The sequence below is a fragment of the Acanthaster planci genome, linkage group LG01 (assembly GCF_054643075.1).
Source record: "Acanthaster planci isolate LZ-2023a linkage group LG01, COTS_SCS, whole genome shotgun sequence".
NCBI classification, from domain to species: Eukaryota; Metazoa; Echinodermata; class Asteroidea; order Valvatida; family Acanthasteridae; genus Acanthaster; species Acanthaster planci.
The window spans coordinates 9,767,719-9,787,042 of NC_141777.1; the positions used below are offsets into that span (position 1 = coordinate 9,767,719).

The following is a 19,324-nucleotide window of genomic DNA, read 5'->3' on the forward strand; positions in this document are numbered from 1 at the left end:
GACTCTCCAGTCTTGAACATTGGAGAGATTAGGAAGTACCGGGTCCGCTTGCGTTGAGAGAACGTGTATACTACTCCATGAAGCCAAAAGCTGATACATGTAGGCTATGAGCAATTTGCATAAATTCAAAGACCCGACCCGCTCTGTGATGCAACCTCGGCATTTACTTTCTTGATCTTCCATTTCACATTTTAAATGGCGATCAACGAAGTTTTCCAATGTCTACCCAGAATGAGCCCTGAGTAAAATTTCCGACAGTGGTTTACGCGGGGAGGGGGGGGGCTACTACTAAATTTGTTGCTCCACCAAAGACACCAATTTGGTACGATTTCTGCAAGTGCAATAGTTTAAATGATGGAACAGCGCCACCTATAGTTCTACATAGGTCATAGACTGGTTCTGATAATTCTCCAACATCCGTCACGCTGTTTTGGCATCAGAGTCTGGCAATCAGACTGACTGATATAACGCTCATGTTTGCAAAAAAAGCCGAAAGAAGTCCACGTATCTTTCGGTATTTGTCGTATTTTACAATCATGCCAGCGTGTGAGCAGAGAGTGGACGACATAGAAGACATTATTGGTTCCAGTGACGTCACGCCAGCCGAAAGATATGGCAACAAATCTGAAGTGGTACCCAAAGTAAGACTAAGAAAAAAGAGCAAAAGAGATGACAGCGGCCGACAGCCCAGCGTTGCTGCAGGAACATGTAGAACGACCGGCGAGTCAATACAAGATGTGCTGGATGAAGACGTCGTGAACTGCCATAAAAGGTGTTTGGTCAATGCAGCATTTGATTCCCTCTTTGTAAATCTCTAAACTCGTATACTTAACTTTTTTAAATTCAACTTGGAAAGTATTCCATATGGGCTACACCATCATGTATACAGTGTCCTAACTAAGTGAAAGTAAAATTTAGTGAGGACAGTGTGTATAAATAAGAACTCACCAAACATAGACTTTTTCCCATTCAATGCAGTCTGCAAAGCTGAAATATTTTTCAATGCCTTTCCGTCAAATGATGATGAATATCTGTGTCTCTCTTTTTTCTCTCTCTGCCTGTAAAAAACCCTGAAGCATCATTCCTGGCACGCAGAAGATCTATGTGAAGACGTGGGGATGCTCCCATAATAACTCGGATGGCGAGTACATGGCTGGCCAACTGGCTGCGTATGGTTACCAAATAACAGGTAATGAATTGGAAATAAAGATAATGGGGTAACGACATAGCACAGACAAAAACCACTGCATATGGCCAAGTTTCATGCGGTGACCATTAGTCAACCGCTCGTCGATTTTTACCTGATACCCAGGATGTATTTTGTGCGTAGAATACCAAGAATTGTTGTTGCAAAATTACACAACGTAATGGTAATTAATTATTAATTGGGTTACAGTCAAAAGTCCTCACAAGTCCTTTTAAGCTCATCCTAAGTCTGTGAGCCAGTTTGGTATTCCACCTGTGCATGCCCAAAACGAAGTATGTCCAAGGTCATTCGGACGCACATGTAAGGTCTGGTCTGTCAGCACGGCCATACACAGACGCACGCATGTGTTTTGTTCCCGAATGACCTTACTTTTTTTAAAGACTGAACAGCCTCATTGATGACCTCGTGTGGTCGTAAGCCAAGCCACAAGTGATTAAACTGAACTGCAACAAAAATATTCCATTGTCATTGTTCGCCCGGCTACCTGCGAAAGCTCTTGTGATAGATTTGACGACAGGCCCACCTTTTCTACTTTTTTTTGACCCCCCCTCCCTCCAGGCGAGCCGCAGGAGGCAGACCTCTGGCTTTTGAACAGCTGCACTGTCAAGAACCCGGCCGAAGACCACTTCCGCAACGAGGTCCAGCGTGCCCGGCGGCTAGCCAAGCACCTGGTGGTGGCTGGCTGCGTGCCCCAGGGCCAGCCCAAGCTGGACTACATCAACGGGGTCAGCGTGGTTGGTGTGCAGCAGATTGACCGGGTGGTAGAGGTGGTGGAGGAAACCCTGAAAGGTATGCAGCCAAAAGAAGGAACCGTTAAGGTGCTTCCTCACAGGTGTTTTCACGTAGGTGTAACCCAAACCCAAGACAGATCTTGGTTATAGCCGATAAAGCATTTATGTATCAGTGATGTGCAAGTGACCCTGAAACGTCATCCTGGATGACAAAAGTGAGCAGGGTATGTATAGGGTGCGTATTTTTGCAAGTGGCATTGTGAAGGCCTGCTCCTGCCACTGTTTGTTTCATCTGTCGAGTTTAACCGTGTGATTTGTTCCATTTTTGACATGAAATGATACATGCCTCATTCTTATACTGTGGGTGATTTTGGACAGGAATGCCCACAAAAACCCAGACTCGGCCATTCTCCAGGCTTCCATCTTGTCTGTGCAACAACACATTCACATCAACTCTTACCTGGACAGAGTTTGTCAATTTAGTGAGGCTAGATTTTGCAACCTTCCCTGTGGTCACTGAGAAGTGACATGCCAAAGAACTTTCAGACTTGTTCAGACAAATCCAGGGTCTTCGCAAGCACACATGAACTGCCACGTCGATTGGCCAGGTCCAGTGCTGTCATCCTTGATGTTGATGCGTTGAAATTGTCGCAGTCACAGAGATCATTTCCATCATTACGTCCACCAAAGAACTGGAGACAAATTTCTCATTATTTTAACGACAAATTCTGACATGCGTACTGAAGTGATGTTAGGATGTCGTGGAGCAAAGGGCCAGTGATAGTCAGTTTGTCAAGGAAAAATAATCTGATTCACTATTTTGACAGGTCACACAGTCCGCCTGCTGAAGCAGAAAAAAAAAGAAGGCAAAAAGATTGGAGGGGCGCCGTTAGACCTCCCCAAGATCAGGAAAAACCCACTCATAGAAATACTAGCCATCAACACTGGGTAAGCATCCACCCACTGTTTTAACCAATTTTCATGGCATGTCATGTTATAGTCCTGTTTTTAAGACCCCCTTCCCCCTGAAAGTCTCTGTCAACTTGTTTATAAGTCAAGAAGCTCGGAGGGGCACCTGTAGATGTCTCCAAGATCAGGAAAAACTTATAGGGAGCCACATACGGTTTTTAACGTTTTTCATGGTATTTTAGAATGTATATAGTATTTCTATTAAGAAATTTTTCCTGCTTGCTGAAGAATTTATGAATTTGCAAAGAATTGATTAACATTTGACATTCATCATTTCAACCAATGAGGACTTCGTCAATGGGCAGCCTTTGACGATGCCCTATAGGTACTGAAAACGTTGGCAACTTTTGAATGACATTAAAAGTACCCACTTTAATATTACTATGTCCAAAACTTCTGCAACATTTGGCACTTTCTCAACTTAATTTTATCCCTACTTTAATTGCAAACTTTTTAAAACTGTGATTCCCCTTTCCCCGGCTCCTTAAGGGATAACAGGCCTTCATAGGGGAATACCTTAAAGTCATGTCCCAATTACTTGGCTATGGCTATCAGTAACACATAAGCTTATGGAGGATGACCATAGCCACAAGAGTTCAGCCTCTATAGACACATATATGTGTCATTTTTAGCCATAGCAAACAGTTTGTACGAGGCGTCACCTTCATCATCTCCATTTTGTTTTAGGTGTTTGAACCAGTGTACCTACTGTAAAACCAAGCATGCCCGTGGGGAGTTGGGCAGCTATCAGCCAGAGGAGCTGGTGGAGCGGGCTAGGCAGTCTTTCCAAGGTCAGAACTCAGCCACAGTCAAGTTTACTTTGTGTACAACATTGCTGGATTTAATTCCCATTCCTTTCAGTAGTATGAGACCTCTTTAGTCAAAAAAGAAAGACGGTGTTGGCATCGATTCAAGCTAGATATAGGTCTATTCCTTAAAACTACCCCAAACCTGCCGTTGGAGTATGACATAAGACATGTACAGTACAAATCTGACTCGGAGTCGGTATTTGCGATGTCTGACTTGATTTAAAAAGTTGGCTGATACATCATGGCTTTCAAATGAAGTTGAGTTTCCAGTCTCAAAAATACAGTCTAAGAGTGGTTATAAGCATAACGGAGGTCAAGTTTGATCAACCACCGACTGATTTTGCCTGGTATCGAGAATATAATTACAAAGTTTTTGCACTGGTCACCAAGGGAAGTCAAACTGTAGCTTGTAGCTGATTGAACTTGGCTTAATTTTCAAAACAGAATTCTGACATCGATGGTCTCTTTTGAATTGTTATTTTCTCAGAGGGTGTCTGTGAAATATGGCTCACCAGCGAAGACACGGGTGCCTACGGAAGAGACATTGGGGTCACCATCACTGAGCTGCTATGGCAACTGGTAGAGGTCATCCCGGAAGGTTGCCGAATGCGCATTGGAATGACCAACCCGCCGTACATCTTGGAACACCTGGAGGTACGGAAGCCAAAGTTTGTGTGCTTGAGATGGTCCGTGTGATAGAAAGACGTGAACTGCCATTTCCATTGCCCATGTTTCATATCAAATAAGTTCTTTTTTAAACATAACGGCACTGCAAATTCACAATAAAAATTTTATTGGCATGTACCAGAAGAACAGAATTCAAAGAGAACTGCAGTATAGCCGACATGAGCAGTGTGCCCAGTATGCTTTGCTCAGGAAATTGTTTTCTGGATGAATGTTTTGGTTTGTTCAGTGTCGAGTGGTCAATGCCATGTGGAGAGACTTGAGTGATGAATTATACATTTTAGTATTTGAATTGTCATTCACATTGATTGAGAGCCTGTCAGGTGGGGATTTTCTGACAGATGAAAATGATACTGACATTTGAAGCACTTTCCAGTTTCATATGAAATGTTGATGTTTATTTTATGGACTCTAACCCTTATCTGTTACAATCGTCGTTGCTAGGTGAGCATGTGCAATACAGCCAATGAGCCTTCGTTATCAGAGTCAGATGTTCACTTGGCATCTGCTCAGCTACATTCTGCTTCACATCGCGCAGCACGTGATACAAACATCAATTTTACATACGGAAATTTAAGCACGCGCATGAGAGGCACAATCCATTGATAAAGCTAGGGGGTGTGTTGCAAAATACGAGGTATAAATTAATGAACAAGATCATGTGAAAAATGGTGAAGTTTTGACTTATTTTACTTTTTTTACCCAAAGGGATACTAATGAATGGCTAAGGGATGAGGCAGAGTTTGTTATCGTCCCCAGTCCCTTAGCTGGGTTTTTACACTTGTATACTAATTCAAATTCACCCCATCATACTTTTATTCCCATATTAAATGTGTGAGCAGAAACTATCGAGCATGAAAAAAGCGGCGATCAGGCTTGGTCTACAATCAAATCAGCTTGTGAGTCAGTCAGTCAGTTTATTGACTCAAACAGGTACGGCTTGAGACAAGCACAATGCCTGACACACCATACCTCGTAGTCTGCTGTTCAGCTGATCAGCTAGCTGCTCTTGGTGTCAGCTTCTGCATTTTTTATCGTGACCTGGATCATCGTCTTTGTCAGCCTCTCCCTGGAATTAGAGTTCCAAGGGTCCTCGAATCGATAGCATACTTTGTGACCCAAATGTCATCGCCAGATAATTTATTCGCTGTACTTTAGGAGATGGCCAAGATCTTGAATCACCCCAGAGTCTACTCCTTCCTCCATGTGCCAGTGCAAGCCGGCTCTGACAACGTGCTGTTGGACATGAAGAGGGAGTATAGTGTTGCCGACTTCCAACATGTTGTCGACTTTCTCAAAGAAAGGTACAGTCAGTTTTTGTGCATGTTTTAGAGGCTGACAGGGTACATTGACTTTGGGGTTTTTCTCTGCTTGAGTCCCGGAACCTGTTGAAGTTATAATTTATTTCTGGTCTGCTGTAAATTCCACCTTGATAATTTCAGCGACGCCCAATTTTTGTTCTTGATTTCAAATAAATCCTCCTTCGGTTATCAGGTTGAATAAAACTTAAGATGTGTCAAGATGCATTCACTTGTGCAGTCATTCCACATGGGGCTGAGATCTAGTGATACACTGTGTAATAAACATGCTGGAGGCCCTTTGCTTTGAATGTAAACCTTGAGGTCAGATTTTGGTTATTGCCTCTGGTTGCTTGGAACAGCTTTGAAAAACCTCTCTTCAAGATTAAGATGTGTGTTGGAAGACCTGCCGGTGTGGTACCAACAATTCATAAGGACAACTGAAAAAACATTTGTAAGATAACTGCTGTTCAGACAATTTGAAGTTGGTTGTCTGCCAAACCTGTAAATCTTTTGAATTAATGCATTGTTTTTCTTCAACTTTTATTCGCAGGGTTCCTGGGATAACAGTTGCCACCGACATAATATGCGGCTTTCCAACAGAGACAGAAGAGGTACGAATCTGCTTAAAAGGCTTAATATTGTTCAAAAGTAAAACTTGAATTGAGGAGTGTGGAAAGATCAAATGGAGAAATGAGCCGATAATTTTAAGGGCAGAAATCAAGGTTCCAAGTTCATGTGCAGATTAACCCTAACTCCCCAGAGTGATTTACTAGGAACCATACCCATTCACACAAATCCCAACACCCTATGGTAAACTGTGCACAAAAACTGATGGACTCTGTTTATTTTGGGTATGCCTGAACCTATGTTAAAGCACAAGCAGTTTAGGGGTACAGTACCCAGTGCCACAAATTCACACACTTTACTGGTGTTCAGTTCTGTGTGGTTAGGGAAGGTTAGGGTTAAGGTTGTACAGGGTGTAGACTCCACTAGTCGCAAAATTGTCCAGGTTGAAAGCCAGCCTGAATTGAATATATACCATTTACTATCGTTATATAATATTTCAATGATATTTTATAATAGTTACTGTCATTTTATTAATAGAAACTTTCCCCTCCATAGTCTTTGTTTTGCACTTGCGGTTAAGATTGGTAATTTTTTTGCAAGAAATTCCTGTTGAAATTTCTAGACTTTTCTAGAATTTTCTTTTTGCCAGACCAGAAGTACATGTATATTTTACAAAGCTGATGTCAAGTAAGAAATATAGATTGTAGTGAAATTGAGAAGGATGTTCATTTGAAAATGTTACCATGTAGATATCAACAATGGCCTCACTTGTTGCCTAAAATGTTAAGATTGTAATGCAAAAATTGCCATGAAACTGAGCACTTTGAAAATACAAAAAAAAATTATCAGCTTCCTGCACGGCTGAGGATGTTAGGAGGATTCAAGAAGCTTCATAATGATGTCTAAATCTGGCAAAATTTCAAACACACCCATCAGGATTTTGAGGAGACCATGAAGCTGGTAGAGCAGTATAAGTTCCCTTCCCTCTTCATCAACCAGTTCTTTCCCCGGCCTGGCACACCAGCAGCCAAGATGCCCCAGGTGCCTGCCCAAGTGGTGAGTCAGTGTTAGTTTGGTTTTGTTTGGCCGTACCACTGAGGACAGGCACAGAGGACAGGAAACACTGGAGTTTTCCTGTCTGTGACAAGCTCAACAAGCTATTGAAAGCAAAGGTGCTAAAGGCTCACACTTTCGGATATTTTGTGGATCCTTAATCATTTCCGGCAACTATTTATTTGGTATTGATGTGCATTATAAGACAACTTAGTGTACATTTAATTTCCTCCTTCCGTCAGAAAAAGGCCAGGACAAAAAAGCTCTCCACCTTGTTTCAGAGCTACCGGCCGTATGACCACAAACTTGGACAGAGACAGCAGGTCCTTGTGACAGAGGTGTCGCATGACAAGCAGTATTACGTCGCACACAATAAATACTATGATCAGGTAAATACAGAGGTTATGCCGGAGAAGGTTTAGAGGGTCTGGACTTGTATCTTAAAAAAATAGAATCGTGTTTACTTTCGAAGGAATGCCCTGAAAGTAGTGCTGTGCCAAGTGTACCAAATATATGAATATTCAGTCATCAACCAAATTCGAATTGCATTTTTGCTGGTTATTTCGTCGAAAACAAGACAGGAACAGAATGAAAAATTGTTCTGGTTTTTTTTTCTGTAAGTGAATAATAATGAAACTGAAAGAAGTAACTTGGCTAGAGTCCAGAGTCTTTGGGGGTCTCGACTACAGCAATGGTTAGTACTATTGCTTCTACCGAACATCTCTGCCAAATATCAAATCTTCCTACTTTTTCCCCGTCTGGTTCTGGTTCAGGTGCTGGTTCCAAAGAAGGAAGAGTACATGGGGAAGATGATGGAGGTCAACATCGTTGAGACGGGCAAGCACTTCTTGAAGGGCCGACTGGTTGGTGATGAAGGAGACATCATCGCACCGTCCATAGCAAAACCCCTTGCCCTGGGACAGGTGTCGGGCATCCATTCGGTAGGTGATGAGTCTCACAGGGAAAACCGAAAAAAAAAGGGCTTTAGAAAGAAGCAGTGGAGGCAAGAGAAGGGTGCATATCCACTTTTAGGCTGGATGCGACGCTTTCATGTAGAGTTCAGTCTTTGCCTAGGCATTTGGATAATGTGCATGCAGTATAGAGGCTTTGCACGGTAGCCATCTTGCAGGGCAGTTCTTTTGTTCCACAGGGAAACTTCCTTTGTGCATAACCTGTGGAGCAAAAGCACTGGCCCCTAACATTGCTGCCATGCAAACCCTCTTTAGCTGTACGCTCAAATGACTCTATATTAACTCCTCTGTGAAGTCTTTTTTTCACTCAAATTTTGCTGTTGGCTGCACGCTCACTGTTTTCATGGTCAGTGACATCCTGTACAATTGTTTTCATGTGAATGATTCCCTCTGTACTGATAAAGTAAAATGGTTACATAATCAGTGGTGTGACAGTGTCTCATGGCCTGGCTCCAAATGGTGAAGTAGATGGTCCAAACCATTCATTTTTCAGGCAACCTTAGTCAAACTGTACTTAACTACAGTTATTGCAGGAACTTGACCAAGCATATTGGCCTGTGCTGATAGAAGACGCAGGCCTAGCTCTTTCCAGGCACGGTATCCGTCTAATTACTTTAACCCTAACACTCCCAAATCCTCCAATTTCAATACGATTTTACATACACCCTAGGGGGTTAGGGTTAAGGTAATCAGTGCACAGGTACCAATGTGGTAGGGTTCTATATGACAGATCTTTTGTAAGCTAGCACCGTAGAGCTGTATTAAATTACTAGCTAACTCATGGGAGCATAATGAAGTCAGATGGAATGAATTCTGAATGATGTACTCTAAATGCAACGTGCTAGTACTGCGTACACAAAGTCTCTATCATGTCTATCACATGATATGATACATTATAAAAGTCCCAGCAAATTCACCTGTTGTGTAGTACATACACGTTGGCTTTGTTTACACTGAGCAAAACGAGATGCTCATTTAGTGATAAAGCGTTTGAGTTTTTGACGTGTCCGCTTTGTTGATGAATCATTGTTAGAATACAGACGCAGATATTGAGTTAATTGTATGAAAGCCTTACAAACTTTCTAGTTTTCCATTGGTTTGTGCACAAACATGGATGGGCCCATCAGGCATCATTTTACGAAGCAAGTTACTCTAGTAATTTAACCCCTTCGCTACGGAGGACTGCTACTACCGCACCACTGTGTGAGGATTAGTGCATACCACACATACAGTCTATTCACCATGCAGCTGCTGGTTCAATGGGGCCTGCTGATGGACAAAGCCCTCCATTCAGGGCATACCACAGCCCAGCAGTCACGGTCAAAATAATCCCGCCGTGAAGGGGTTAATATAGCTCTGTAGCTAGCACCCATGTCATGCAAAACAGCCTAATGCATATTATGTGTGGGTTGCACATATGCAGCAGTCAGTCTTATTCCAATTGAAACTCATCAAATCTTGATGAGCTTGTTTGTAGTCGGCCAACTGACCCAGCTTCTTAAAACTCTTTTCTCTTTTCTTCTCCTACACCTCTCCAGATTCTTCAGAGTCCAGAACCACGTGAGTCCTGGTCGTGGGTCAACATCACCATGGCGATAGTTGTTGGTACTTTCCTCGTAAATGTGGCCAGGACATTGCTGCACTACTTTCTGTACACAGGGGGCTGATGGTAATCTGGTCATACAGAGCTATACAGCAAGTCAAGTTTTTATGAATGTACATAGATCAAGCAACTGGGATAAATTTCTTTGCTTTGACTTTATCTGTGCACATCTTGGCAGGGTTTCAGGCGTGTAAATCATTAGTTTGCACCACATTGTCTGGTTCACAATGACGTCACACTTCAATACTTTAATGCAACTGGGATGTCATACGTGTGGGACAAAAGGACATGTGCGGCAGTGAACAAAATATTTCTGCCCACATGCTCATGCTAAACTCTGGCTCAATGACGGCCGAGCTGTTGCGATATGAGACGTGTGTCTGAGTGATGCAGAGTGAATGCGGCTGGTCAGCCATGCCAGTGTATATCATTGTCACGTCAACAAGATTCAACAGGCATGATCCTTAAAGCACCAACAACCTAAAAATGCACCCTAAAGTATTGGCAAACTTAGGTGACCCTCACATGTCCTGTTTTGTGCAACCCAGACCTTAAGGTCTCAGGGTACCATGTTTTACATTGACTTATAGGTGCCTTCATTACTTCATTACTTTCTCTGATGTGTTGCAAACTACATGTAACACATTACAGGTGCTTTTTCCTCTTGTTTTCCTAAGCTGTGACATCTGTTCATATTAACCACTACCTGCCGGGGACTCCGAAATCGGAGCCGTATGGTTTATATGCGTGGCCGGGGTCTCCGAATTTGGAGAAAGGAAACAGGGCCCTGTAACAAAAGACCGTACTCCGAACAAAAGACCAGGCTGCTGGGCATTACCGGCATTTTTCATTCTCAAAAGTGGTGATAATCCAGCGTTGTTTTGAAACCGTATACCAGGGTTTGGGGCATTGAGAGCAAGCGGATTACCACCAGGGACAAAAGCGCTCCACCATCACAGCGAAGAGCCACACAGCACCGCTGCATGCTAATCTGGCCCCTATTGAAAAGAGGTCAGCAGTGCACTGAGCCAGGTTCGTGAACAAAAGACAGTCTGTCTGGGCACAATCTGGGCTCTGTTTACAAGGCCGCAGGCCTGGCTGAAATACTCGGGCGTCAATGAAGGTCACCTGTCAACTTAGAGTAGTGCCTAAAGATTACTTGGTATGGTTATAAACGACCGTTAAATGGAATGATGAATTTTTGAAAGATTTTGAAAACGGAAAAATGATAGTCATGCCGGCCCAGCATCATCAACGTTGAAAATGCCCCGGCACGAAGTGGTTAAAGTCGTCTGACTGTCAACTACTGAAGACAACCAGCCTCCTCTCTATAAACCCTTTGTCCATTGAATCTTAACGGATCCCTTGACATGCTCGTAGACTTCCTTCACCAACCCAATGGTTGGGCATCCTTTCAGCTCTGTAAGATGTACTGCCACGAGTTGTCCTCTTCTGGGGTCACCTTCAGCTCCATCCTTTTAGGGCGTTTCAGGGAGGGGAAGAAGACTGTACCTGGCCAGTTGTCATCTGGTTGAACAAGATGTTATTTTTGACTTGGATGACCCTTTGACAGCTTTGTTTGGCAACTGATTGCTTATGCAGCTTCTGTCAGGCAGCTGGTTACGTTAGCACCTTTTTGGATGTCTTCCTCGCTGGCCCAACGTGTGCTTTGACCCTTGTTTGTACCTTCATTGACATCTTTCCCCAAAGTTCTGCCTTCCAATGATATCAACTGCAGTAAAGACTTTTGATGGAGATGCTGTTGTGTTGTTGTATGCAGATTGTGCATATCTCACATGGTAGGGAACCATCGATCGGTCAGTGCCACCAAGTGTCTTCCCTGACCTAGTAGCAATTCTTTTTCTCGTGGTAGAAGGTGAAACTCTATGGCGAAACACCTGTCATGCAAACCACCAGCTAGATAACTCCTGAGCCACTTCGGGCCCAGGAGTTCTTGGGTGCATTCCTTCAAACTACATCAGTGTACAGCCTCAGAAGCGGGAACACCTCGTCAGTCACTACAACCTCAGCTGGGCCAATGGTTTCTACTCTCTCATGCCTCAACATATTGAAGACCCATGCAGCAATTGTTGAAATTTGTTGGACCGCACTGCTCACCATGTCTTTAGTGGTTATCCATGCGCAGTAGCCCAGTGCTCCCACAGCATTGCACTGGGCAATCCTGCCTTGTTTTTCTTGCCCCTTTGCAGGCAAAATGGGGCTCTCCTCCAAACCAAAGTTCACTTGGTGAACACGTCTTTAGTGGTGATCCATGTGCTGTAGCCTAGTGCTCCCCCAGCCTCCTATCGGAAAATCCTGCCTCTTGGTTGTTTCTGTTGCCCTGTGCAGGTAAAACTTGCCACTCACTGAATCACAGTTCCAAGTCACCTAGAACACCACTTACTCTGTAGGAGATAGTAACTTGGGTCAGGAAACAACCAAAAGTAAGGTGGAGAAGAGCTTACCTGTACACGTAGTCCTCTTTTGTCTGCTACTGGACTGCTGACAGGAAGTCATCACGGGCAGGCCAGGAAATAGTTTGAGAAAGAAACTGCAAGAAGAGTGTGAATAATACAAGAAATGAAGGCATCTATTAGTCAGTGTGAGACACAGTCACCTGACACCTCAAGGAGGTGTGGGTGATGTATGAAGTGAGAGAATTATTACATCCATATCCCTGCGGGAAAACGCTGAAGGGATGTCACAATTTTCCCTTTTCTCAATCTGGCATGCAAACGAGATGGCAGCCAGTCGGGCTCCGCGAGCGACTCTGACATTTCCGTACTTTGTTGCTCAAAATTTTACACCCCAAAATCATTTGAAATGAATTATGCCTTGAATGTGATATTAAGGAGCCCAATTACTATTGTGAAAACATTATTTACGCATGAAAAGGCTTGTATTGTTTGTCAACGCTTGGCTTACACTTGTCGTGTGATTGTCAAGCCTCCATCTAGGTGAAGTTACATTTGCATTCTGGTCATTCTATAAATTTTTTCGTGTCCCTGTCACATCTGACATGATTTTGTAAGTTCAGAACACATTGTGTAATTTCTAAGAATACCTGCTAAACAAACAGAAATAGTTTGAAATCAATTTTAGTTATATTTCCATGTCAAATTGCACAGGTCAGGTGTAACAGGGACACAAAAAAGTCACACTTTTGGAACCTGAATTTATAGCATGACCCATGTACATGTATGACATGACATGTTTTACGCTCAGATATTTGTAGAGAGATAATTGTCACTTTTGGAAGACATGTCACAGCTGTCAAGACTTCTGCTGACAGTGATGATCGTATGCCCTGGTATAAATACACTGGACAGCAAAAGAAACTTGCCACTTCTGTCAAAGGCCACACATAAAAATTCACCTCATAGAAATATACAATTTTTGTACACAGGTATGCTGCAATACCCCTCACTAATCACTTGACCAAATGCAAGTGATTGTCTTTATAATAAAGAAGAAATTGACATGCACAGCAACTTGGTTACTGAATCAAAAGTCACAGAATGCAACAGAATGAGCCTTAGGTTTTACGCAGAAATCAATGTCACAGGACGAAATAAAGAAGTCACAATTATTACTTTTCAATAATGTGCATAGTCAGTAAGGATGGCATCCCTATACGGAAACCACTCATGCACATCATTTTGACAAAAAAGGTATTCATTTTGTCATTGGTTGTTTAAAATGTTGTCTATTCATGCATCATTTTTGCTTTGTGGAGAGCACTTTTGGAGAGCACTTTTGTGCTCTCCACCAAGCAAAAATGACTTTTGTGTGTAACACAAAAGTGCTCTCCACCAAGCAAAAATGACGCATGAATATGTGTGAAGACATTTCTCTGTCTTCACACGCACAATTTTTTTAGTCCCCACTGCAGAATGCACAAAGGTGAAATGGCGTGTGCTGTCCCCACGGGAATAAGAGTCTGGGTGGTCATACATTGTCACAGTGTTCTATATTCAGAGGGGAAAAATGACAATTATTGCAATATCATTTTGTAATCAATATATTGGGAAATAATTGTGGAAATAAATTGGATGTTTAATTTCAAACTAGTTGTCCGTGTCAATCAGCAATGTGCTTAGTTTTGCCGGCCAAGTTTACTGGTTTTTGAAGTAATGCGCATGCGAGCACAATTGAAATTGTGGTTGAGAGGACAGCCACTCGTTGAAAATTAGAGAAGACAAATACCACACATTCTATCTCAATGCTTTACTCACTTTGCGAGTTAACTTTGACCCAAATCTGGTACACCGAGTTCTTTAAATTCACGTGAATATACACGTAACAACTGGAATTTTCCTTACTAAACCGCTGTTGCCATACCTCGTGATTTGGGGCAAGCTTTTGCTTCATTTGTTCATTGCAAAAGGTGAACAACCCGGGCCAGGCCACCAGAATTTCAGTTCGTGTTTGAATGAAACGCGAACGTGACCCAAATTGATTTAGTGGGTGATAGGTCGGTGCCTGGCTTAAGCGGAAATGATTCATCGAGGGCTTTCATCTCAAAAGTGGCTTCCCGAAAACTGCTCAAACGTGTTAATAAATTAAACACCTAATTTTCCCATTTTGTTGTGGTACATTGTCCATAAAATTCGTTAACATGCAGCAGTTCTTTTCGAAATTGCCCCAAAATCTTCAGAACGGAGAATTATAAAACCAAAACATGAGCAAAACTTTTAAATATTACCTCACCTCCACGGCGAGGCCGGATGTTTTTAGTATCTGATGACTGATGTTCGAGAACGTGTTTCCTCTCATCTCACGGGACAATAACACGAACGGATGGATCTATAGGACTTCGTGAAAACCGCAAATATTCTGAACAACTGGACCTTGACTGGGTTGAATCCCACACTCGGGAAAGCATTACAATCATTTTCTTTTGTCGGGTTGACTAAATACAACCGTCATGCTCGGGTTTGCCGGAGTTCGATGTCATCAGTTTGGAAACTATGAAACTACGGCTAAAGTCCTCTTCGTTGCATGCCAACTCGTCCACCGTCAGCGGGTCATGTACAGGCATTAATTTTTTCTCCAGTTTCAGAAAGGAAGTCACAATGATTATTTACTTTCTTTTACTTCTCTGCGATGACCTCCGAAATGTTGTTGCTACACGAAGGTCTGCTGTCTGTTTTGACGGCAGCCTTGTGGTTGGTTTTGCCCCAACTGAAAATACATGTATGTGTTTGCCCTTTCTCCACCCGAAAGAAATCAAATCCTCTCCTCAGTGAATGAGTTGCTGTATATTGTATCGTTATTGAGATAGGTTTTCCCAGCCAATTCAGCAAACAAATAGTTTAATTTAAATTAGTTCTAAATTGAATGCAACTTGCACATTATCATTGGACACCAAAGGGTGTTGTTCGATTTCCGTTTTTTGAATACCCAGTCTTTCGACTCATAAGTTTTAAGTCCAACATACAGCTGAATACTAAGTGCTACAATAAGAAATGCAAAAGTCTGCTTAAAAGGAGAATTTTAGGCCTGAATCCTTTGTTTTTATTGTTTTCATTCCTGATAACGCAAGGTTTCTCGCTATAACAAGGTAATTTGCAATCTGTCATTAAAAAAGCAGTGTATTATATTAAAGTCATATTATATTACACGTCCGAAACGCGCACTATGTGAAAGAAAGCTAAGTTGAATGCGATGGTTGTGCATGAGAAACCTGGGCCAAGTAAGTTACGGGCCAATCCACAAATTAAACGCAATGTTACCAAAGTTACTGAAGATGGCTTGGAAAATGCGCTCTTTAATTAATAGCCTGCAGAGACCATAGTGGCGCGTGTATTCGCTTGACGCGTCAGTTCGAATGACCGTTGCCGAAACGGCTATCAACATCTTTTTAAGGTTTCCGGCGAATTTGAGAAAACAAAATAATTATGCCAGTTACAGATATTTACAACATTTTTGAATGCTGATATTTGGGAGCCTTCAAGTATAAAGGAATTGAAGCGAGTGTCGTGTAATAAGACTGAAGGATTTTGTGAATCAAATTAGTCCAGAAAACGTACATTAAAACCCCCAAATGAGCTTGGCTTGGAAACGATTCTGATTTCTGGAACAAAGTTTTGAGGAGATAAGAATTTAAATCCTGCCGAAAAAAAGACAACGATTTGTTTAAATGGTGGCACCGTTTTCGGTTTAAGAAAACAGAAAATCAACGGCCGCGAACGTATCACCTGGCGCCCAGAGTGATCCATAAACGCATTCATGTAAAAATAGACACATTGTGGTGCGTTTCAGATCGTTTGCAGCCCTCAATGTCCACTAAAATACATGGTCATCAAAACACTGTAAAGCGTACAGTTGCGATCTTCATCTTTATCTTTATTCCTAATGAAACATCTTTCGGGGTCATTGTAGTCGAGCCCATAGGACGCGAGTCTCAGGCCAGATGAGGTTAATCCATCAAAATCTGAGCCAATTCCTTCAACAAATAATTACGTGCATGTAACTAATCAAAATTAATGTCGTCACATTCGCATGAATCACGTTTGGAGTCCAGAAAATGGCCCCATAATCATATTTCCGTCTCATTTCCAACAGGCCAAAAATATCATAACGTCACGCTTTGTTTGCATGGGGCATCCATGGATCGTATCGCACATCACTTCCATACGAAAGCGCGCGTGTAAACAAAACGTGAGTTTCTGGTTATCTCATCAAAGTGTTTTTAAACATGCATAGAGTTGCACAAAGTACACGCACAAAGTTTTGCCGGCCATTCCAATGATTCCCGGTATTCGATAACACATACGATCGACAGCGCCTCTGAAAGTTATTTCCAGTTGCCAAGAAAAAGCTGCATCCGATTAGATGAAATACTCATCCATCGATTTGTGAAAGGCTTCACTAACGTCTGTTAAAGTCTGGTTATATTCGCAAAGAAAAGGAATGTTTTATCAGTCTTTGGGCATGGATTTGAGCGTTGGGTGAACAATTGGGGGTTAAATTCGCCGGAAGGCCGAAATCACCGCGTGCTGACGGCTAGGTACACGACAAAATAATTTTCTAACCTGGAAAGTGCATGAACAGAAACACATAGGGAAAGAAGACAAAGTAAAAACAAGCAGTGAGGTATAACACAGGAAATCATTCAATTGGGGAAAGACAAGTCAAGAAATCATTAACTTAAATATTTCAATAAGTAATGTACAACAACGACTACCCCCCTTTAACATTTTGTCCAACCCCCCCCAAAAAAAATCACACTATGGACATGCCTAAATCAAAATTAATACCGTTGGGATAAACAAAGTAAACAAGATTTTTTAGCTCATAGAACAACTTCGAAAGAAAAAAAAGGAAAAACCGTAAATAAGGCCATTAATTAGTCTTCGCCTGGCATTTTAGCCAGCATCGCAATTTGGAATTGAGTTTTATAGGAGTTTGAAGTTATAGGCGGATACGTGCGTACCACTATATTCACACGCAAATCCCGCGAGATCGGTTTCACTCTATTCAAAAGACGTGCACTGAGTATGCCCGATACTGTCCAACGGATATGAGTGCTTCTTTCTTTCGTGACCAGCAAACAAATTCGAAAGTATAAAAAGGAAATGGATGACACGCAGCAGCAAAAGGCACGCAACTTTATAGCCAAATTGTCGGAAGCCTAGCTACTGAACAAAACTTAAATTATAATTGCAGGGAAAACGATGTTATGATAATTGGCCAGACCGGAAGACCAGCAAAACTATATAAAAACCGACGTTAAAATAAGTCTCTTAAAATCAGCTAAGAATAATGCCTTTCAATAGGAAATGCAGTGATTCACAAATGGTTATGATTCATTTATTTTCTCCACATTACCATAAACTCTCTTCCCAAGAATTGGGGAGGGGGGCGAGAGATGTTTGTTCGTTCTTGGAATTTTTTGCATCGTAAGGAATTTAGGGTATGGGCATTTATATCTCCCACTTTTTGACCGGGGGAGGGCTGTTTTGAATCGGCCCACTTTTTAGTTTTGAGAAAAAAAAATAAAGAAGGATATTGAGGTATTTTCAGACTTCCCACCCACCAAAATTCAACAGAACTGAAGACGGGAGAAAAATTAAATAGGCCGTTATGAAGTAATGTTTAGAAATACGCATTAAGGCGCCTTTCTATATGTACATTTTTGGGTTAGTTGCGTATACGATGCGTTCATGCGTTTCCCTTTTACGGACACAAAAATCGACTCCATAATAACATAACACACGTTTGCGTTGCGTTCAGCCCTCAAAATCGCTCTGGAGCGATTTTGACGGATACGCAACGCTTGGTGCAATGTAATGTTGACGCGCACATGGAAAGGCGCCTTTAACCAGCACTCCGAAGTGTCATGATGTAAGCCTCAGGCTTTTCGAATTTCCGTGCCCGGAGAATTTTTCGACATAAATTTACGTCACTCCATTCACCTCGAGATGGCCATGCACGACTCATTGGGGGTAATAAACAGCTATATATGCCCGTGATTCGAGCATTTGTGGTTGTAAAAGATTTGACCCACAAATTCTCCAAAAAAAAAAGAGATTTTTTTTTGCATCATTGCTCACTACAGCAAATGCAACAGGTCTCTGTACTAATGACGTCACACTCGGAGTTGAGCTTCATTGGAAAGCTCTTGCGTAAACCAAATGTGGCATCGTCCGGTACAGACTCTGATGACTGACGTAGCCCCTGAGGCATCACAAGTGGTGTCCGACTGATCACAATGATCAATTCAAGTTTTGAAACCAGAAGCATGTTCATGATTTTATCGACTTTACTCAGGTCAGGAAAGTCCTCCAATTCATGTTATTTGGTGAAAATTTAAATTCATTGACAATGTTTCTTTCAATAAATTAGGAAGCATCTGCTGGTTAGCACTTACTTATTTCTACCATGGAGGTAGGAAAAAGTGTTTTTACATCGCTTGATAAATTTGTAATTTTTTTTCTAGAATATCAGGATACTTTTAGAAGATTTCGGAAAACGTGTAAAAAGCCAAGTTGTGAAAGTAGGCTTACTTTAGCCTAAGACAGGCCTCGCTTCTCCCGCAGCTTGGCGTGCGTCGACGAAACCTGGAAGTGGTTAGGCCATAATAGGCAGGACCCAAAACAAAACTTGTACCGTGATTTATTGAAATGCTGGCCTAATGCACGCACGTCATGCAACAGGACCGCACCTCACCAGTGCACCAAACGCCAGGCGATCACTGACGTCATCAGCGCTGGTGCGCAAGCGTGCTCGAGCTCCAGAATCGCCGGGGATTTCCCCTCGCGCGCTCAACAGCGAATTTTTTTCCATGACGATTGCGATTTGCAGCGTCGAAATCGCGGGTTCCCCAACAAACCCAGTCTACGGGCACAAATTCTGCAACGAGGTCTGTGGACCGGGAACCAGTCTATTTTACAGGATACGTCATCATGCCTAGCCTCCGCTATA

At 42.3% G+C, this 19,324-nt stretch overlaps 1 protein-coding gene across 1 annotated transcript; it reads left to right on the forward strand.

Moving 5' to 3' along the window:
* The first annotated feature begins 431 nt into the window (after nucleotides 1-431).
* On the forward strand, nucleotides 432-13,962 carry cdkal1 (CDK5 regulatory subunit associated protein 1 like 1). The gene is made up of 12 exons (XM_022243743.2): nucleotides 432-772; nucleotides 1,077-1,189; nucleotides 1,766-1,996; nucleotides 2,766-2,886; nucleotides 3,595-3,698; nucleotides 4,204-4,370; nucleotides 5,559-5,704; nucleotides 6,252-6,312; nucleotides 7,205-7,324; nucleotides 7,564-7,710; nucleotides 8,095-8,262; nucleotides 9,831-13,962. The coding sequence occupies exons 1-12, from the start codon at nucleotides 474-476 to the stop codon at nucleotides 9,957-9,959; spliced, it is 1,806 nt and encodes a 601-aa protein (XP_022099435.2). The 5' UTR covers nucleotides 432-473; the 3' UTR covers nucleotides 9,960-13,962.
* The last annotated feature ends 5,362 nt before the right edge of the window (nucleotides 13,963-19,324 follow it).

What these genes read in the sequence shown, in the direction of transcription:
- cdkal1 (XM_022243743.2), top strand. Translation starts at nt 474, where the DNA reads ATGTTTGCAAAAAAAGCCGAAAGAAGTCCACGTATCTTTCGGTATTTG. An exon ending in ATACTAGCCATCAACACTGG is followed by an intron (nt 2,887 to 3,594) that starts GTAAGCATCCAC and finishes ATTTTGTTTTAG; the next exon opens with GTGTTTGAACCAGTGTACCT. An exon ending in CCCAGGTGCCTGCCCAAGTG is followed by an intron (nt 7,325 to 7,563) that starts GTGAGTCAGTGT and finishes TCCTTCCGTCAG; the next exon opens with AAAAAGGCCAGGACAAAAAA.